Here is a 22103-nt window from a genome sequence, read left to right on the forward strand (position 1 = left end):
TCCTCGGCCGAGAGCCCGCTGGAAACCTTTCCTCTTCCTCCGCTGCTTGAATCTACAACTAAAATAACACAGATACACTACTACAAACAATTGAAACACCACTAACAAATGGGAGGCTATACGAATCCAGGCTGGGATCACAATCCAGGAACCCATGTTCCACCAGTCGGGGTTTTTTATGTTGGCAATCTCCCCTTCTATCTCATGGGCCCTCTGTTCGAGGGAGAAGAAATGTTTCTGGGACAGTTCTACTTTTTCCAATAATACTTTCAAATTTTCTTTAACGGGGGGAATATCATTCCTGAACCGGGCAACATATTGCTGTAGGTCACTGATATTTTCCTGTATCGAGATGTGAACATAGAACATAGAAAATACAGCACCGAGCAGGCCCTTCGGCCCACGATATCGTGCCGAACCTTTGTCCTAGATTAATCATAGATTATCATTGAATTTACAATGCAGAAGGAGGCCATTTGGCCCTTTGAGTCTGCACCGGCTCTTGGAAAGAGCACCCTACCCAAACTCAACACCTCCACCCAACACCAAGGGCAATTTTGGACACTAAGGGCAATTTATCATGGCCAATCCACCTAATCCACATCTTTGGACTGTGGGAAGAAACCGGAGCACCCGGAGGAAACGCACGCAGACACTGGGAGGACGTGCAGACTCCGCACAGACAGTGACCCAAGCTGGAATCGAACCTGGGACCCTGGAGCTGTGAAGCAATTGTGCTATCCACAATGCTACCGTGCTGCCCTTAAGAACAAATAAATCTACACTATATCATTTTACTGTAATCCATGTACCTATCCAATAGCTGCTTGAAGGTCCCTAATGTTTCCGACTCAACTACTTCCACAGGCAGTGCATTCCATGCCCCCACTACTCTCTGGGTAAAGAACCTACCTCTGATATCCCTCCTATATCTTCCACATTTCACCTTAAATTTATGTCCCCTTGTAATGGTTTGTTCCACCCGGGGAAAAAGTCTCTGACTGTCTACTCTATCTATTCCCCTGATCATCTTATAAACCTCTTATCAAGTCGCCCCTCATCCTTCTCCGTTCTAATGAGAAAAGGCCTAGCACCCTCAACCTTTCCTCGTAAGACCTACTCTCCATTCCAGGCAACATCCTGGTAAATCTTCTTTGCACCTTTTCCAAAGCTTCCACATCCTTCCTAAAATGAGGCGACCAGAACTGTACACAGTACTCCAAATGTGGCCTTACCAAAGTTTTGCACAGCTGCATCATCACCTCACGGCTCTTAAATTCAATCCCTCTGTTAATGAACGCGAGCACACCATAGGCCTTCTTCACAGCTCTATCCACTTGAGTGGCAACTTTCAAAGATGTATGAACATAGACCCCAAGATCTCTCTGCTCCTCCACATTGCCAAGAACTCTACCGTTAACCCTGTATTCCGCATTCATATTTGTCCTTCCAAAATGGACAACCTCACACTTTTCAGGGTTAAACTCCATCTGCCACTTCGCAGCCCAGCTCTGCATCCTATCTATGTCTCTTTGCAGCCGACAACAGCCCTCCTCACTATCCACTGAGTAGGGTCGTGGAATGGGCAGTATCCGTTGCTGTGCCACATGGACCTCTGCCTTCGGTTTAAAACAAAAGCTGCTGTACAGTATTGGACACCACTGCTGTGGTCCGTGTTGATACTGTTGGGCTTCAGTGGTTACACAGTATGTCCCACTCCCTGTATATGCCACCTGGGGCCTGACGGGGCTCGCTGCCATCGCCTCCATGGTGCAATTTATAGGTTCTGCCCCCGCAGTTCTGAACCCGCACTGAGGCCGCACCCCAGCGCCCACGTGCTGAGGACACAGGGTTACCTGTGCTCCCCGGCTCCGACACCCCGAGAGGTCAATGCCTGCCACAGCTTGCTCCCGCACTATGACGTACGGCGGGACCTTCCCGTAACGAATATGCACTCCCCCACGAATGACCCCCACGTTCTCTACTCGGTACAGCGGCACCGGTTGCGCCGAACTTCCCAAGACTGGGATCCTCACTATCACCCCCAAGATTGTGTGGTTAGATCTACCACAATCTACCGGTACCGGATAGGCTTCCGAGGCTGCACGGAGCTGGCAAGGACTCAAAACACTGGAATGGATGCAGCGCTGCCAAGTGCCTGTTGCTAATCCATGAGGGGATCTGACCTTGTCTCAGGTCCTCCAAATTACTCCTTCCCTCCCCCAGCAAACAGGCCCCATACAATCCACACACATCATTCTGGGCAGCCTGATCAGATGTATTCCGATCTTCCCTAATTAGCTCATTAATGGTTTTAGCCTGTTCTTCCAATTGCCCGATTATCTCTTTTAGATGGAGAGTCATTGCCACCTCTTCGTGCAACCCAGATCCCACTACAGCATTTTCATCCCCCAGCACTTTTCTCAGCTGGCCTTTTAACTGGTTTATCTGCAAGGCCAGCTCTACAGTATCCATGCTGTTTACAAGAGATGTTCCCGTATTGAAAGCAGTAAAACCATCATTAATCAGCCCTCTACGCTGCCGGCTGGAACCCACATTAACTTCCCCTTGCCCACGATACAAATCCTCAACCTGGATTTTGGGGATATAGATGTTATGACATTTTTGGAACATGTCCTTTAACAGTGCTTGATGTAACAGTTCTGTTTCGCGAGGGCTCCATGCTGGTAATTTCACTTCAGTAAGGTTCAAAACCACAGAGGCAACAGCGTAATAATGTACCCCCTGGTACAACACTTTCTTAGTGGGCACAAGTGCTAACCCATTCTCGGGCCCCCTGGTGGCTGTCGGACAGTTGTGAGGGTCGATCAGTTGGGCTGTGGGGCAGGGGCTTCTTTACCTGAACCAGCGGTTCGGTAGCTCTCACGGTGCTTCCTCCCCAGGGAGTTAAACATCCCATCCCACTGCGGTCCCAATTTATCCCGTCCCCGGCATCCTGCCACCACCTAATGAAGGTAATCCGGACCCCCATAGGCACAAATATAGCCCCTGGTCATACTCCCACCATTTCTCCCAACATACCGTGATCCCACCCGGTGACCCCGTGACGGTCCGGTAGGTATCATTGTCCAGTCGTTCCCAGTCCGAGGATCGATCCCTCATGTCCGGGCTCAGTTTCCTGAGCCACCACCATCTCCCCAAAGGAACATCCCCCTCACAGGTTAAACACACCCGCCTGCCCTCAGTCACCCTAACCCGGTCAGTCGCCACCTGTATTTCGCTACAGGGTATCGAGGCCTCTCCGTGGGTGAAGCTCTGGTGGCTGGAGTACCTGGTCGAGTTCGACCCCAGCCATCCAGGCCACCTCCCCAGGTGGCTGTAGAGGGTCTGCTCTGCCGCCACCTGGGCTCCCGGTCCGGTGGTGACGAGGGGGGCTCTGCCTCCAGAGCACCCAAAGGTGAAGGACTCCTCAGTCTCTCTTCGATAGGGGTTTCCCGGTTCCCATCTCATCCAGAGCAGCATCAGACACAGCGCTGGATGATCCATCTGTAAGACAAAAACAGAGAAAACCCCCTTGCGCCCCATGGCCGTTTGCTCTTTCTAGGAACCATTTGAAAACGAAAGGGAATCCCTTTCGTGCTGTGCCCACTGTAATGTCCTTTAAACTTGCCTCGGTGGAACCTCACCAGCTGTAACAGTTGTTCTGTAACTCCCGGCCTGACTTCTCCCCGTCTAGTTTTACTACGAACACCACGACGAACCACACATAACAAAACCACTATTCTTATAAAACAAAAACACCAGAAGTCTTTAACCCCAGAGTACTATGAAATAAACCAACACAATAATACATACACTGACAAACTTTATTTAAAATCTATTTACACCTGCCACCCGTCTCCGGGTGGCCAACTCAAAACTGGACCCAGCTATATTGGGGCCAGCCGTCCACTGGGTCCGACTGTCTGGTCCGGACCTCCTCCGGCCAAGGGGCCTGACTAACCCTGTCCTTCCCTTCACTTAAGGGGGCTTGGGGTCCCTTCTTCTCCCCCCGTGGGGAGTGGATTCCTGGGGGCAGCGCTCGGCGGCGCCCCCTTCTTCCTTTCGTGCACCCGGGCCCGGCTGTTCGGGGCCGGGCTCTGGGGATGTACACCGGGGACCACCTCATCGGGAGCTTGAGAACCCTACTACTCCTACGCCCTCTGGACGGTTCCCAGGCGAAGGCGGACACCTCCATTTCCAGGGCCTCCCTAGCTTCCGCGCTGAGGCATGCAACCTGCCCCGCAGGTGGGGGTTGGGGGATCTTACCCGTCCCGATGCTGGGTGCCAGCAGCACCGTCGGCCTCGCTGTCACCGCTACCCTTTGTGCTGCCCATTTGGGCCAGCACACTGTCACTGCTTGCGCGACGGTGGGATTGGGGATCTCCCCCACCGTCTCTACCTCTATGGGGGCTTCCTCCACTCCCACCCCCTGTTTTTCCCGGGGCTTGCTCTTGCTGGCCCTGCTGGGGTCGAAGAGCTTACACTGGTTTACGTGAAACCACCTAACCCTCCGGGTAAGCTGGACTGCATAGACCATGGGGCTGGCTTTGTCCACTATACTGTACGGCCCCGCGTACAGTGGCTCGAAGACCCCCACCCGTGCAAAATTTCTGACCATTACCTGGTCCCCAATGGCCCATTCATGGGTGGTGTGGGGCTCTAGCAGCAGTTTGTCCCTTCTGTGTTGTGCCCCCATGTGGCAAGCTGCCTGCCAATTTATTTCTTTAAGCTGCTCCAGCAGCTTCCGAGCAAACTTGTCCCCGTTTACTTCCCTCAGCTGTCCCTCTGCCAGGGAAGGCACCATTACATGTATTGGGGTCCTCATCGCCCTTCCTGTCATGAGCTCATGTGGGGAGTACCCTGTGCTCCTAGACTGGCTCGCCTGGATCCCCCTTCCCTCCTGCTCCCACTTCATTAGGACACACTTCCATTGCGCCTGGAGTGCCCCAAATCTGATGGACAAGGGAACAGAGAAAAAGCCAGTCTTCTCGTTCCCTGTGAAGCTGACAAGACTGTAGGGTTCCCCGCTAGATAGAGGGGAGGTTCGGGGGTTGTCCGTGTGGACAATGGTACTGGAAGCTCCTGTGTCCAGCAGGTAGCTCCCGACCACCACCTGGACCTCCATCTTGACCCAGGGCCTGCCGCATGGGCAGTACTCCACTGGGCACAGGAAAGTGGGCTGTTTTGCCGCTAGTCATGAGGGGGGTGTGGGTGTGGGTACGGGCTGGCCCTGGCCAGTTGCCATCGCCACCTGCCCAGACCCTGCTGTTTTGGTCTGCAGGTAAGCCAGGAAATTTTTAACATTAATGGTCTCCGGGGCAGTCGCTTCTGCCGCCGGGGTCTGATTCTTTCCTGGGGGAGCCCTCTCTTCCCTGGTTGGGTTCTTGCACTCCCTCCTATAGTGCCCGGGCTTCCCACACCCGTAGCATGTTGGTCTCCTCTCTGGGGCTCGGGCGCCCTCATGCTTCCACTCCTTTCTTGGGAGGGGGGCTGGTGCGATTTCGTGCACCTTGCCCTTGGGGGGCTTCTCTTCCCCCCCCCCCCCCCCCCCCCCCCCGTTACGGTAGACTAGGGTGAGCTTTCGGAGGACCTCCCTCGTTCAGGTTCGGGTCCATCGGGTCGAACCAGTGCTCTGCCTTTACCCTAACCCTCGGGAGACAGTTAGCCACCAAGGTCTTTAGCCAGTGGGCTGTCCTTTCATCCAGATTTTGCCTATTCAGAGGGGTCCCACACTGCCCGTAACCTGTCCGCAAACATTTCTGGCGACTCCCCGACCTGCTGTCTGGTTCCCTCCACCCTCGTGAAGGGACTACCCTGATTCAGACCCATGGCGTCCAGGACCGCTGCCTGGGCCGCTGCCCATGTGACAGGTTTTCCCCCCTCCCTGGAGGTCACTGCCCTACATAGGTAAGAATCTAGGGTCATCAGGAGCAGCTTCACCCGCTCCCCCTCGTCGCAGTCATTTATCTCGGCTGCCTGTTGCACCTCCATAAAATGAAGTGACGGATCTCCTTTCTGGGTCAACTTGGGGATGTGGGACACCATTCCCCTAAGTGCCTGTACCCCGTGGGGAACAATAATATCACTCTCTACCGGCCCCCTGGCGTTCCCACCCACTGGGGGACCGTACTTCCTCTGCCTGACAGGGCACATCTGCCCTACCTGGGGCTCCTGCCCCTCCGCCTCCCCGGCGCCCGGCTCTCCTGCCCCGTTGGGTAGCCCCCCTGTTCCCGGGCTAACTACCCATATAAGAGACGCCGCTATCTGGGGATACAATCCTGACCCCCCTTGGGCCCGTCCCTCCCCGGACGTCCCGATCCCTACCTGCCGATCCGGCCCCATTGCCGGCATCTCGGGCAGCGGCTGGCCCCCCTCCCCAGGGGACTCATACACAAAACCAGGCGGACACGCCGCTATCTGGGGATACACCACTGACCCCCCTTGGACCTGCCCCTGACCGGGCGGTCCGAACCCTACCTGCTGACCCGGCATCCCAGGCAGTGGTCTGTCCCCATCCTGTGGGGACCCACATACGAACCCAGGCGGGCACACCGCCATCTGGGGATACACCACTGACCCCCCTTGGACCTGCCCCTGACCGGGCGGTCCGAACCCTACCTGCTGACCCGGCATCCCAGGCAGTGGTCTGTCCCCATCCTGTGGGGACCCACATACGAACCCAGGCGGGCACACCGCCATCTGGGGTACCCTGCTGACCCCCCTTGGACTTGCCCCTGAACGGGCAGTCCGATTTGCCCCCCTGCCGACCCGGACACAATCCCGGTGCCTCAGGAGGCGGTCTATTCCACTTGGCCTTTGGGGAATCATCCGCTGCGAGAAGCACCTTGCCCCTAGGGAACCCCCCTGGACCTACCAGGTGTATCTGTCCCCTGACCTTGGACAAGGTCTCCTCCAACTCCGTTATCCGCACCTGGCACGACCCGTGATCACAGTCCCCTACCTCCCCTACCCACCTGGTACGCTGCCTGGAAGTCCCGGAACTTCCCCTCCAGCTTCCTACACTGCAGGGCGCCTTGGGCCAAAAGCTCCCGGGCCTCCTTCTCCCTCTCCTTTGCCTCAACTGCCTGGCACTGGAGAAACTCCTTCTCGCACCGGTGAGACTCACCGTCCTGTAGGCTGCCCTGTCTCACCTCTGCTAGCTCACTGTACAGCTGTTCGGCTGTCCTAGCGCTGTCCCCTGCGCTGGCCCTAACTTCTCCCAACTCCTGCTCAAGCTCGGCTATCTTTCTCTCCATGTTGGCTACCTGCTGGGACAAGCAGGCTAACCATACTGCCTTTTCTACACTCTTAGTGTGTTCCTTACCCTCTGTCCATGCAGCCGCCGCCATCACGGGCCGTTCTGCATTCACGAGCTCCAACACCCAAGATTTGGTGAAGTTGATCTTTTTCCATAAATATGAGGAGATCCTCTCCTCCATTTTGCTTCGTTCCCTCACCCTCTCTGCCAAGTCACATACCCCAAACCACCAATGTCCTGCCGCGGTCGCCATTGTAGCGGGATCCCCTTTTACCTCCACCCCCGTGAGCTTCCACCAGGCTTGGCACCCCGTCGTCCAAGCCCCACCAATGCCTGGGTGATCCTCTCTCTCTCCGGTGGATTCGCTACCACCTGCGCCTGCTTCACCTGAGCAGCGCCCCAAGAGAGAGAGGAAAGGACAACCTCTGCCCACCTGTACCTGGCAGCCTTTCCTGAGTGAGCGGGTTCGAATCGCCCAGGGATTTCCCTCCGTTCTCGACACCGGATTTATGGTAAGGAGTATTTTAATTGTGACTTGGCTAGAGCTCGTTGGTGAGGGATTGAAGGAATTGAGACAGACTCCAATTCCAAAATCCAAACACATATTTATTAATTGCCAAGATCAACCACCACCAAATACAGAAAACACACAATTATCTTATACTTTAATGACTATTACTATGGAAGGAATACTATCGCAGCACAACGTAAAATTTACATACACAATTTTAGCAATCTTTTAAAAGGACAAAATAGGAGCATGCACCCCTTTCCCCAAAGCCTCAACCACTATACTAGTCCCGGGAGCTTCGCAAGCTGCTGCGGGATACGTACAATCCAAGGCTGATGTTGTGGGAGCAGAGAGTTCAGCACGAGCAGAAGATCCTAAGAGATCGAATGGCCGTTTGACCACCCTTTTTATCGTCCAAAATCCAAGTTTTTTTCGCTCCAGTCCAGCTTCTTTTGTGTGAGCAGGTCAGTTAGCATTTCAAAGTTCCCGCAGGTCCCGCCCCTTCTCCCGATAGGTCCAGGTAGCCAGCTCCAGTCTTAAACGGCTTCCTGCCCGCTCTATTGTCCTGGGAGATCGCGGTCTTCCAAACCTCGTTAAGAAGATGGGATTTTCGAGTCTGCCATTCGCTCGAGATTGCTGCCATTATGACCTGATTATACTGATGGGTTGTTCAGCTCCGATGGAGACGAGGTCATTATCATATGTAAGGAGTTCTTACCAACACATTGTTTCTTGGCTGGGGGAGTTTCAGGGCTATTAGCATTTCCATTGTGCCCTTTGCTGATCCAATTAGTGCTGTCTGCCTACTGATGAGTTGTAAGTCCAGGGGGGGTTGCTGCAAACATTCCTTTCACACTCACAGACAGCCCTGCAAGCCAAGCTTGCTGGGAAAAACTTGGCCAAGAAAGGTGTCCATTTGACAGTTTCTGAGGTTAAAGTCCGGTTTCGCAGTCCAAGGGGACCAGGGGTTGCCTGAGATTCTTACAGTCTGCCTCTCTCTCTCTCGCTGGGGGGGGGCGTTGCCATAGGACTGGTACTGCAGAATTATAAGGGGACTGTATATGTCTGAAGTGATTAACTCAAAGTTGCTCCAATCCTCTTTCCAGTGAGTCAGATAAGATCAAAGTGGCTCAGGGAGTATCTGGTGCTGTCCAGGACAAGGGCTCCATCCACAAATTTGTTCCCTACCTGATTGCTGGGATCCAACATGGCTGCCAGGACATTGGAGCCAAGAGTCTGTCACAACTCAGGTATGACCATGTTCTTCAGCTCTCCTCACCCTCTTCTTGTCGCCCTCTGTGTGATACATCAGTGACTGACTCTGTACCCTTTCTAGAGCGATGATGTACTCGGGGGAGTTGAAATTTGAAAAGAGAACCATGTGTGCTCAACTGGAAGGTGGTGTTCATGGGCTGCACTCGTAAGTATTGTTGCCTCCCGCTCCCTCCCCCTCCCTCCCGCTCCCTCCCCCTCCCTCCCGCTCCCTCCCGCTCCCTCCCCCTCCCTCCCCCTCCCTCCCGCTCCCTCCCCCTCCCTCCCGCTCTCGTCTACTTTCCATTTCCACTTGCAGCTGTTTCATTTGTTGTGAAAGTGCTTCAGAAACGCATTCCAGCCAATCCTGTCGCACAGATTGTTATGTGACCATTTGGGGTGATGTGTAACTGGGAAATATTCAAAGTGAATTTCATTGCTGTAGCTTCTCTCCTCCTGGGACATTCTTCAGTTTTAGCCAATATGGTGCGATGTGTCTCTGCTCCCAGACGCAGCTTTACAGGAGGGACAACTTCCACCCCGATCTGTGTGACTCCAGACCCACAGCAATGTGATTGACTCTTAGCTACCCCCTCCAGGGCAATTAATGCTGGCACAGCCCCTGATGCCCACGTCCCATAAACAAATTTTAAAAAGGAGCTGCTGAATATCTGAGATCGTGAGTTTTCTCTTCCTTTTTCCCCCAGATATGAAAAGAGACTTTTCTAGAAATTCCAGTCTCACGCCAGGATTCTGTTTCTCGTTGATCATTTCCTGCCAAATTTCCAAAGATCCTATTTCAGCTTGAAATCTATATCTGGAAGCGATGGGACTCAGGAATTCACACTAACTGTTTGATTCTGCATGTCTGATATCTTGGATTGCTGTATTGTGTAGATACTTTACCAAATGTGTTTTATTTTTGTTAGTGGAATAAAATTGTTTGGCATAACGTGACCTACACCGTTAAATGTCAAAGCTGCTGCTGGGCGTGGCACTCTGATGTGACTGAGTTGCCTGTATTGGTGTTGCCGGTTTGAGTTTCTAATCCCTGCCCAGCCACCCGAGTGTTTATTCTCAGTTGCACATTAACACCAAGATTATTACCACGATGGTTCCTTTGCATCTGCTACTGCCACTTAAGTACCGACTCTCTGAAGCATTGAGGAACCTCCTAAATCAGAACATGTGCCCATAAAGTCGATGGCCGGCAAGGTCTGTGGAATAATTAATGGCTCGAACTGTTGACAGATGAATAGCATTTATTTTAAGAATAGGATTATGGCTTCGAACCGGTTGTGTAATATCTGATTCCGCATCTTAAACAGGGTTCTGATTGTAGTTTAAACTGTTCTAAAACAAATGATGTTTCAGACAAAAAAACTCTTTATTCCTGTGGTGTGACCATGTTAGAAATTACATTAAAGAACAGTTTGATTGAAAGGGTGAAGCTCTGCCAGTTGCTGCCTTGAGTGAAATAAAGACCATTTTCCCTGGACACTGCCCTCCCAAGTACCACCCCTCACGCAGTCTGCTGCAGTGAAAGTGGGGGGTGGGATTGCTGCAGTTTGTGCCTAGGATGCAGAGGGTTACATACACAGAGACCCTGGAATCCATGTGGTTATCAGGCTCTGTTCTGATGCTTCCATAATCAAATACTTCCTGGATTATAGAGCTGGGTGCAAAGTGTAATCAGAAAACTATTGGAACCGTGCCTTCATCTTGGGCTGGAATAAAATGGTAGAAATAATGCTTCCGTTGTCTTTTTTAGCTCTGACCTTCCGGGGGTGGGGATCAGCCTGTGCTGTGCCACAGGAGATTCAGCCCGTTTTATACAAAACTGCTTCAGGAAGATGGAGAACAATGGAAATGAGGATTCACTCACTGACGTTGGGACGGGGTGATCTGTAACCCATGACTTTACACATAAACAACTTGTTGACAAAAACACAGTTTAATTATTCTGTACAGTCTGAGAAAGATTCTCTAAACACCGAGTCACTCCAGTTCGCTGGAGATGTAGTGCGGGGGAATCAGTGCGGCGGCCGTGCATCTTCTCTCACTCATCAGGAAGTTGAAAGTCGCACAAGCATTTGGCTGCCGAGAAAAGAGAAATGATTGGTGCAGCTGGACTGTGGGGGGGGGGGCTAAATCTCAAACCAGACACTCTATGTGGAGCCTCCCACCCCTCTGATGACACATCCAATAATACCCCCTCTGGTTTGGCGCAAAGACTAACACAGCAAAACACAAACAGGATTCAAAGCAGCAGTAGCAGGTGTTACTATTTAACATACTCCAAATGAAAGAAACACTATGGGGAAACCTGTGGAAATTATCCCAGTGACAGTCAGTGTGCGTGGGACTCAAACTGCAATGAGGGTCACTACCAGTAAAATGAGGAAATCAATTTACTTCAAGCCCGAATAATTTCAAACTCGCTCTGACTGCCCCATTGTTGTCGTCTCTACCTCGTGTCACTTACCGTGTCCTGTATCTCCACAGCAATCCCCTTGTTCTTCATGAAGAGCAGCAGTTTGGGGTCCAGTCTCTGGGATCTCTCACCCAAACCCAAAACCAGAATCTCTGCAAAACAACAGAATTCAGCTCGTGGAGCATGGGATTTATTATTTTATGAAACATGAGCATGTTGACTGGGCCAGCACTTACTGTCCGTCCCTAATTGCCCTTAAGAAGGTGACTGTGAGCTGCCATGAACCATGGCAGTCCACGTGGTGTTCACAGAATGTATGCAGAATATGCTGGCTGAGGGGGTCCCAATAACCTTTGCAGAGTTTTCACAGAATGGCCCATTGTGTTTCCAATCTTGTAAAAACTAAAGAGGATACAAACCAAGTTCCTGTCACCCTCCTTATCATTTCAGCTCCAGGGTTTAGACAGTGATTTCAGTGCAACAGAATATTTCTCACCTATTTTCGGTTCCAGGATGTAAAAGAGAGACAGACTGTCTTCATTGACGTCTTTGTAACTTCCAACCTGGACAGAGAGAAACACATCACAATGTTAACCCCTCCAGTCCTGTTCTCACCACTTCCTGTGGCAGCAGGGTCCATTGCTCCCCCTCAATATCTCCTGAGCCACTACCTCAAACTCTTTACGTCTGAGGTCAGTCAGACGGAAACACTGATGTCCGGTGGCGACCATGGAGTGAGTGGTCGCACATTTGGTGGCTCCCGCATGAGGTGGATTTTTGGGGTCCTTCACCACCCGAATTGTGGGGTGTTTTGAGGACAAAGGGACTGTAATAATACTCTGGTGGGACTGGTGTATGGATCACCGGACGAGGAGTGTCACGAGGAAGAAAGAGCAACTGGAGCAAGAAAGCTGTGGTGTGACACAAGATGGTGGAGAGCAAGGGCTGCCCCCTCAGTGGTTGACGGGGCAGCTGGTGGAGTTCCTCAGTGGCAAATTTCAGCTGCAGAAGTAAGAGGCCTCAGAGGAGTTGGCCAAAGTGGTGGATCCACTTAGGGAAGCAATCAAGTGAGTGGACCAGAGGCAGGAGACTCGGGGCCTGGTGATCCAGAAGGTGGAGGAGCAACAGGATCGGTTTACCTCGCTGGAGGCGGATAATTATTATTGGGCGGCAAACATTGCAATAGTGAGGAAATGGGCAGTGGCGGATGGGTCAGTGTGGGGGCAGGGATGTGGAAAGAGGCCCTGTGGAGGGTTACCGGACCCTCGTGTGCCAGGTTAACCTCATCCAGCTGCAAAGGGCCCACATTATGGTGGCGAGGTTGAGCTGGTTCTTTACAGGGATGGAGGATTGGTGTGCGGGGGCCCAGCGAATCACATCTACGAGTTCTGGGCACGTCCGAGACCGAGGGAGGTCTGGCACGGGTTCATGGATCTGATGTCCGAGATTCTGGGTGTGGGGAAGGACCGGAGTCCGGAGGTGGCGATGTTTTGTGTGGCGGGAATGCAGGGGAGAGAGGCCTTTGCCTCCCTGATAGCCCAGAGACGGATTTTGTTGGGCTGGAGGGACTTGAACCCGAAGGCAAGGGTTTGATGAGCGACCTGGCAGAACGCCTGCGACTGAAAAAGGTCAAGTTCGCTTTGCGGGGGTCGGAGAAGGGGTTCACCCAGAGGCGGATTTCTTCAAGGTGAATTGAGGGATCAGTCGGGGGGGGGCGATGAATTAGAAAGGCAGGGTGTGTTGGGGGTTTGGTGTTGGGGGCCTGTGGTTTCTGTTGATATCTGGTCTGAGATTTTCATGTACAGATGTGAAATGAAGACAGAAGAAACACTGACTGATTTCACTGCAGCAATCCTCCCTAATACTCAACTAAAAGCACCGATGGGGTTAATTATTTACATAGAGTCATAGATGTTTACAGCATGGAAACGGGCCCTTCGGCCCAGCTTGTCCATGCCGCCCAGTTTCTATCACTGAGCTAGTCCCACTTGCCCACATTTGGCCCATATCCCTCTATACCCACCCTGCCTATGTAACTGTCTAACTGCTTTTTATTTTATTTTTTATTAAGGGTCAATTTAGTGTGGCCAATCCACCTAACCTGCACATCTTTGGGTTGTGGGGGCGAAACCCACGCAGACACGGGAGAATGTGCAAACTCCACACAGACGGTGACCCGGGCCGTGATTCAAACCCGGGTCCTCAGTGCTGTAGTCCCAGTGCTAACCACTGTGCCACATGCCGCCCATTTCTAACTGCTTTTTGAAAGACAAAATTGTACCCGCCTCTACCACTGCCTCTGGCAGCTCGCTCCAGACGCTCACCACCCTCTGTGTGAAGAACTTTCCCCTCTGGTCTCTTTTGTATCTCTCCCCTCTCACCTTAAACCTGTGGCCTCTAGTTCTAGACTCCTCTACCTTTGGGAAAAGATGTCGACTATCTACCTTATTGATGCTCATTATTTTATAGACCTCTCTAAGATCACCCCTAAGCCTCCTACGCTCCAGGGAAAATAGTCCCAGCCTATCCAGCCTCTGCTTATAACTCAAACCATCAAGTCCCGGTAGCATCCTCGTAAATCCCTTCTGCACTCTTTCCAGTTTTAACAATATCCTTCTTATAATAGGGTGACCAGAACTGAACACAGTATTCCATGTGTGGTCTTACTAATGTCTTGTACAACTTAAACAAGACGTCCTAACTCCTGTATTCAATATTCTGACCAATAAAACCTAGCATGCTGAATGCCTCCTTCACCACCCTGTCCACCTGCGACTCCACCTTCAAGGAGCTATGAACCTGTACTCCTAGATCTCTTTGTTCTGTAACTCTCTCCAACTCCCTACCATTACCTGAGTAGGTCCTGTCCTGATTTGATCTCCCAAAATGCATCAACTCACATTTATCCAAATTAAACTCCATCTGCCATTCATCAGCCCACTGGCCCAATTGGTCAAGATCCTGTTGCAATCTTATCTAACCTTCACTATCCACTGAGCCAATCTTGGTGTCATCTGCAAACTTACTAAACATGCCTCCTACATTCTCATCCAAATCAATATATATAACAAATAACTGGACCCAGCACCGATCTCTGAGGCACACCGCAGGCCTCCAGTTTGAAAAACAACCTTCCCCAAGCACGCTTTGGCTTCGGTCGCCAAGCCAATTCTGTATCCAATTGGCTACCTCATCCTGGATTCTGTGAGATTGAACCTTTTGCAACATCCTACCATGCGGTACCTTGTCAAAGGCCTTGCTAAAGTCCATGTAGACAACGTCGACCGCACTGCCCTCATCTACCTTCTTGGTTACCCCTTCAAAAAACTCAATCAAATCGGTGAGACATGACTTTCCCCTTACAAAGCAATGCTGACTTTCCCCTTACAAAGCCATGCTGACTTTCCCTAACTAGCCCTTGCCTGTCTAAATGCCCATAGATCCTGCCCCTGAGAATACCTTCTGACAATTTACCCACTACTGAATACGGTTCACCGGTCTAGTTCCCAGGCTTATCCCTATAGCCCTTCTTAAACAAGGTCACTATATTTGCTACCCTCCAATCTTCAGGCTCCTCTCCTTTGGCTGTCGATGATTCAAATATCGCAGCTGGGGGGCCGGCAATTTCCTCCCTAGCCTCCCACAACGTCCTGGGATACATTTCATCAGATCCCTTAAATGCGCTTTAATACCTCCAACCACCTCCTTCTCTGTAATATGTACACTCCTCAAGACATCACTTTTTATTTCCCTAACATTCGTGCTTTTCTCAATAGTAAATGCTGATGAGAAATATTCATTTACGACCTCTCCCATCCCTTGTCGATCTGCACATAGATGACCTTGTTTATCCTCTCCCTAGTCACTCTTTTACCCTTTATGTATCTGTAAAAGCTCTTTGGATTTTCCTTTGCCTTATCTGCCAAGACACTCTCATGTCCCCTTTTTACCCTCCTGATTTCTCTCAACTCTACTCCGACAACCTCTATACTCTTCAAGGGATCCACTTGATCCCAGCTGCTGATGCTTGTCATATGCGTCCTTCTTCCTTTTGACCATGGTCTCAGTATCCCGAGTCAACCAGAGTTCCCTACTTCTTCTACCAGCCTTACCCTTCACTCGGAGAGGAATGTGCTCACCCTGAACCCTAGTTAACACCCTTTTGAAAGACTCCCACTTACCAGCTGGCCCTTTGCCTGCAAATAGGCTCCCCCCAAATAACTTTTGAAAGTTCCCGCCTAATACCATCGAAATTGGCCTTGCCCTATTATAGAATTTTAACTTTTGGGCCAGAACTATCATTCTCCATTGCTATCTTAAAACTAATGGAATTATGGTCACTGATCCCAAAGTAATTAATTAAATAATAAATAATCTTCATTGTCACAATTAACACTGAAATTACGTTACTGTGAAAAGCCCCTAGTCGCCGCATTCCGGCGCCTGTTTGGGTACACACAGGGAGAATCCAGAATTCTCAGTTGGTACAGGAATTGAACCCGTGCTGCTGGTCTTGTTCTGCATCACAGACCAGCTGTCTAGCCCACTGAGCTAAACCAGCAGTGATCCCTCACTAACGCTTCTGTCATCTGCCTTTCCTTATTCCCCAAGAGGTCACGTTTGCCCCTCGTCGGGCCATCCACATATTGAATGAGGAATTCTTCCTGAATACACTCGACAAATTTCTCTCCATCCAAACCCCTCGTGCTACGGCTGTCCCAGTTATGTTGGGAAACATGAACTTTCGTCCCAAAGTATGTCTGTTAGAAATATCGAGTTAGTAAAAAGAATTCCAATCAGTGTTTTACTGACCAACAGTCTTAGTAGAAGCCACAAACAGGCTGAGTAAGTTATCAGATACACAACCCCGTCTGCATCAATGGCTCCGAAGTGGAGAAGGTCAATAGCTTTAAGTTCCTGGGGGTCACCATCACCAACAGCCTATCCTGGTCCACACACATTAATGCAACAGTCAAGAAAGCCCAATAACGTCTCTACTTCCTACGGAAGCTAAAGAAATTCAGCATGTCTGCATCGACTCTCACAAACTTTTACAGATGTGCAATGGAGAGCATCCTATCCAGCTGCATCACAGCTTGGTATAGCAACTGCTCGGTCCAAGATCGCAAGAAACTGCAGAATGTGGTGAACCCAGCCCAACACGTCAGACAAGCTTGCCATCCTCCCATTGATTCTGTCTACACCTCCCGCTGCCTCAGGAAGGCAGACAGCATTGTCAGAGACTCCTCCCACCCAGGCTTTGCCTTCTTCGACCCTTCCATCAGGCAGAAGTCTGAAGACCCGCACATCCAGACATAGGAACAGCTTCTTCCCCACAACTACTATACTCCTCAACAACTCCCCCTCGGACTGATCTGTTCCCTGTAAGAACACAATTCACGACGCCCTATGCTGCTCTTGCTCATGTATTTGCTTTGTTTGGCCCCTTGTTCCGCACTGTAACCAATCACTGTCTGTCGATGTGCCATCTGTCAATGTACTCTGTCGATTATTCTTTTTTGTCCACTATGTACGTACTGTGTACGTTCCCTTGGCCGCAGAAAAATACTTTTCACTGTACTTCGGTACATGTGACATTAAATCAAATCAACTTACACATTTCCAGGCAGGGATTTCTCCGAGGACAGTTGTATAACACTCTCCGCAGGAACCTTTGCTCTGGCTCCAGGGAAATTCTCGATTGACAGCCCAGGTCAGGTGCAGACTTGGGGACTGATTCTTGTTAGAACTGAAGTTTACAGCAGCAAATCAGATGGAGGTAATGTGCGAGGCAGATGGTCAAAGGGCAGAGTGAAGGTGCGTAATCACAAATGATGCTTCAGAAAATAAGAAAACCTGAGCAGCTATTAACCCATTGTGCTTGAGAATGAAAATGTGAATTCTCCACTAATTGGCAGTGTATGTTTGTGAAGTGCACAGGGTGAAAAGTATTCACCATCATCATTGTTTCCTGTCAAAGCCAACAAATGCCTTTGAACCTCATTATTTGAGATCTAATCCGACAAAAGATCAATTTTCTCAAAGACCAAATCAACACTCACATTCCACTGAAGTAAGGCCTGTGGGATCACGGCACAGGGGCCAAAAACTCGGTTCCCATTAATAGTGAAGCCATGCTTGCTGTAACCATCGATGAACATGTCGCGGGATTCTCGCTCCAAAGCATTCACTCTAGTGCGCTGGTACATCTCATCATCTGAGGGAGTCATCTTGTAACCTCGACACGGTTGCCTGGAAAGAGAATCAAATCTGGAATTACTCCGCACATACAGCAGCCTCACCGACAGAACATGTAGCTCCGCACCAACACACGGTGTGAATATTAAGCCTCCCAACCCTCTCCCTCCTAAAGCGAACCTCACTGAGCAGGCTGCTTTTCACGTGTTGAAGATTTCACTCAGTGATTTGGTGTCAATGTTTCTTTGTCAATTCTCCTCTACATCACAAAGCAACATTTCATTATGGTCAAGGCGCTATATAAATGTAAATTGGTGCAACTGCTTTAAAGGGTCTCCAACCATTCCCTGTCTAGCCTCACCTGTTGAAAAATATCCGCAGGAAACTTTCTCATTTTCACAACACGGTCAGAGGTGCAGTACTGAGGGAGAGCTGCACTGTCAGAGGGTCAATACTGAGGGAGAGCTGCACTATCAGAGGGTCAGTACTGAGGGAGAGCTGCACTGTCAGAGGGTCAGTACTGAGGGAGTGCTGGACTGTCAGAGGGTCATAGATTATCATTGAATTTACAGTGCAGAAGGAGGCCATTCGGCCCATTGAGTCTGCACTGGCTCTTGGAAAGAGCACCCCACCCAAGGTCAACACCTCCACCCAACACTAAAGGCAATTTTGGACACTAAGGGCAATTTATCATGGCCAATCCACCTAACCTGCACATCTTTGGACTATGGGAGGAAACCGGAGCACCCGGAGGAAACCCACGCAGACACGGGGAGGATGTGCAGACTCCGCACAGACAGTGACCCAAGCCGGAATCGAACCTGGGACCCTGGAGCTGTGAAGCAATTGTGCTATCCACAATGCTACCGTGCTGCCCTTAAGAACAAATAAATCTACACTATATCATTTTACCGTAATCCATGTACCTATCCAATAGCTGCTTGAAGGTCCCTAATGTTTCCGACTCAACTACTTCCACAGGCAGTGCATTCCATGCCCCCACTACTCTCTGGGTAAATAACCTACCTCTGACATCCCCCCTATATCTTCCACCATTCACCTTAAATTTATGTCCCCTTGTAATGGTTTGTTCCACCCGGGGAAAAAGTCTCTGACTGTCTACTCTATCTATTCCCCTGATCATCTTATAAACCTCTTATCAAGTCGCCCCTCATCATTCTCCGTTCTAATGAGAAAAGGCCTAGCACCCTCAACCTTTACTCGTAAGATCTCCTCTCCATTCCAGGAAACATCCTGGTAAATCTCTTTTGCACCTTTTCCAAAGCTTCCACATCCTTCCTAAAATGAGGTGACCAGAACTGTACACAGTACTCCAAATGTGGCCGTACCAAAGTTTTGTACAGCTGCATCATCACCTCACGGCTCTTAAATTCAATCCCTCTGTTAATGAACGCTAGCTCACCATAGGCCTTCTTCACAGCTCTATCCACTTGAGTGGCAACTTTCAAAGATGTATGAACATAGACCCCAAGATCTCTCTGCTCCTCCACATTGCCAAGAACTCTACCGTTAACCCTGTATTCCGCATTCATATTTGTCCTTCCAAAATGGACAACCTCACACTTTTCAGGGTTAAACTCCATCTGCCACTTCTCAGCCCAGCCCTGCATCCTATCTATGTCTCTTTGCAGCCGACAACAGCCCTCCTCACTATCCACAACTCCACCAATCTTCGTATCGTCTGCAAATTTACTGACCCACCCTTCAACTCCCTCATCCAAGTCATTAATGAAAATCACAAACAGCAGAGGACCCAGAACTGATCCCTGCGGTACGCCACTGGTAACTGGGATCCAGGTTGAATATTTGCCATCCACCACCACTCTCTGACTTCTTTTTTTTTAAGTATGTTTATTAAAGTTTTTTAACACAATTTTTCACCCTTACAAACAATAAACCCCCCCCCCCACACCCCGTAACAAAATAAAAAGAAAACGCACATAGCAAGATATATACATGGTAAAACAATATGTTACAGAGCTTTGCACACTGGCTCCCTCCCGTACATGCCAGTTTCCCAAATCTTTCATGTGTTCTCTTGCTCAAACACCCTCTAGGCAAACCCCCCTTCCCCCCTCGCTCCCTCCCCCCCCCGCCCCCTTCACAGGACATCCCCCACCCCACCCCCCCGGGTTGCTGCTGCTGCTGACCGACCTTCCTCTAACGCTCCGCGAGATAGTCAAGGAACGGTTGCCACCGCCTGTAGAACCCCTGCGCAGACTCAAGGCGAACTTGATCCTCTCCAGCTTAATGAACCCAGCCATGTCGTTTGTCCAGGCCTCCACGCTGGGGGGCTTCGCCTCTTTCCACATTAGCAAGATCCTTCGCCGGGCTACTAGGGACGCAAAGGCCAGAATGCCGGCCTCTTTCGCCTCCTACACTCCCGGCTCGTCCACTACAAATATTGCTAGCCCCCAGCTTGGCTTGACCCGGACTTTCACCACCTTAGATATTGTTCCCGCCACTCCCCTCCAGTGCCAGGCATGACCAAAACATATGGACATGGTTCGCCGGGCTCCCTGAGCACCTTCCACATCTGTCCTCTACCCCAAAAAACCTACTCAACCTCGCCCCCGTCAAGTGTGCTCTGTGAGCCACCTTAAATTGTGTCAGGCTGAGCCTGGCACACGAGGAGGAATTAACCCTACCTAGGGCATCAGCCCCTCCTCAATCTCCTCCCCCAGCTCCTCTACCAACGCTTCCCCCTCTTCTTTCATCTCCTGGTATATTGCCGACACCTTGCCCTCTCCGACCATACACCCGAGATCACCCTGTCTTGAATTTCATGTGCCGGGAGCAACGGGAATTCCCTCACCTGCCACCTCACAAACGCCCTCACCTGCATGTATCTAAAAGCATTTCCCGAGGGTATCTCAAACTTCTCCTCCAGTGACCCCAGGCTCGCAAACGTCCCATCAATGAACAGGTCCCCCAATTCTTCTAATCCCCGCCCGATGCCAGCTCTGAAATCCCCTGTCCATCCTCCCCGGGACAAACCAGTGGTTACCCCTGATCGGGGACCACACCGAGGCTCCCATTGCACCCCTGTGCCGTCTCCACTGGCCCCAGATCTTTAGCGTTGCCGCCACCACCGGACTTGTGGTGTACTTTGACGGCGAGAGCGGCAGCGGTGCCGTCACCAGCGCCTCCAGGCTCGTTCCTTTACAAGACGCCATCTCCACCCTCTTCCATGCCGGCCCCTCTCCCTCCATCACCCACTTACGGATCATCGCCACATTTGCTGCCCAATAGTAGCTCCCTAGGTTCGGCAGCGCCAACCCTCCTCGGTCCCTACTGCGTTCCAGAAACCCTCTCCTTACCCTCGGGGTCCTATTCGCCCACACAAACCCCATAATACTTCTGCCTACTCTCTTAAAAATGGCCTTGGTGATCACGATGGGAAGGCACTGAAACACAAACAGAAACCTCGGAAGGACCACCATTTTGACCGACTGCACTCTACCCGCTAGCGAGAGCGGTAACATGTCCCATCTTTTGAAGTCCTCCTCCATCTGCTCCACCAACCTAGTCAGATTCAGTTTATGTAGGGCCCCCCAACTCCTGGATATCTGGATCCCCAGGTACCGAAAAAGCTCCCCTCCGCCCTCCTCAGCCGTAGCTCGCCTATCCCCCTTTCTTGGTCCCCTGCCTGTACTACAAAGAGCTCACTCTTCCATACATTGAGCTTATAGTCCGAAAAATCCCCAAACTCCTTTAAAGTCTGCATGACCTCCACCATCCCCTCCACTGGATCCGCCACGTACAGCAACAGGTCATCCGCATAAAGCGACACCCGATGCTCTTCTCCTCCTCGGACCACCCCCCTCCATTTCCTAGACTCCCCCAATGATATGGCCACGGGTTCAATCGCCAATGCAAACAACAGGGGGGACAGGGGGCACCCCTGCCTCGTCCCACGGTACAGCCGAAAATACTCCGACCTCCGCCGATTCGTCACCACACTCGCCACCGGGGCTCTGTAAAGGAGCTTAACCCAACTAATAAACTCTCCCCCGAACCCAAACCTACGCAGCACTTCCCAGAGGTACTCCAACTCTACTCGGTCAAAGGCCTTTTCCGCGTCCATAGCTGCCACTTTCTCCGCCTCTCCCTCCACGATGGCATCATTATCACGTTTAAGAGCCGTCGCACATTGGTGTTTAGTTGCCTGCCCTTTACAAATCCCGTCTGGTCCTCGTGGATCACCCCCGGGACACAGTCCTTAATTCTCGTAGCCAGCACTTTTGCCAGCAACTTAGCATCCACGTTGAGGAGCGAGATCGGCCTGTACGATCCACATTGCAGTGGGTCCTTGTCCCGCTTTAGGATCAAAGAAATCGTCGCCTCCGACATTGTCGGGGGCAGGGTCCCTTCCTCCCTTGCCTCATTAAAGGTCCTCACTAGTAGCGGGGCCAACAGGTCTACGT

The 22103-nt window shown here is 51.1% G+C and overlaps 2 protein-coding genes across 4 annotated transcripts in view; one reads left to right on the forward strand and one right to left on the reverse strand.

Moving 5' to 3' along the window:
- LOC140388653 (inosine-5'-monophosphate dehydrogenase 2) overlaps positions 1 to 10971 on the forward strand; it is a 51529-nt gene extending 40558 nt beyond the window's left edge. For 2 of the 3 annotated variants that reach the window (XM_072473128.1, XM_072473127.1), the window contains exons 12-14: positions 8879 to 9022; positions 9109 to 9192; positions 10795 to 10971. In XM_072473128.1, the coding sequence (XP_072329229.1) occupies positions 8879 to 9022; positions 9109 to 9192; positions 10795 to 10927 (361 nt within the window). In that variant the 3' untranslated portion in view covers positions 10928 to 10971. Of the gene's footprint in view, positions 1 to 8878; positions 9023 to 9108; positions 9193 to 9730; positions 10774 to 10794 lie in introns of those variants that run through there. The other variant, XM_072473129.1, reaches the window with a different exon arrangement.
- ndufaf3 (NADH:ubiquinone oxidoreductase complex assembly factor) overlaps positions 10959 to 22103 on the reverse strand; it is a 31256-nt gene continuing 20111 nt past the window's right edge. Inside the window, exons 2-5 of the mRNA XM_072473130.1 lie at positions 17520 to 17709; positions 11954 to 12020; positions 11509 to 11609; positions 10959 to 11120 (exon numbers count right to left, since the gene is read on the reverse strand). Coding sequence (XP_072329231.1) covers positions 11022 to 11120; positions 11509 to 11609; positions 11954 to 12020; positions 17520 to 17709 — 457 coding nt within the window. The 3' untranslated portion in view covers positions 10959 to 11021. The remainder of the gene's footprint in view (positions 11121 to 11508; positions 11610 to 11953; positions 12021 to 17519; positions 17710 to 22103) is intronic.

Source organism: Scyliorhinus torazame, chromosome 13 (assembly GCF_047496885.1).
Source record: "Scyliorhinus torazame isolate Kashiwa2021f chromosome 13, sScyTor2.1, whole genome shotgun sequence".
Taxonomy (NCBI): Eukaryota; Metazoa; Chordata; class Chondrichthyes; order Carcharhiniformes; family Scyliorhinidae; genus Scyliorhinus; species Scyliorhinus torazame.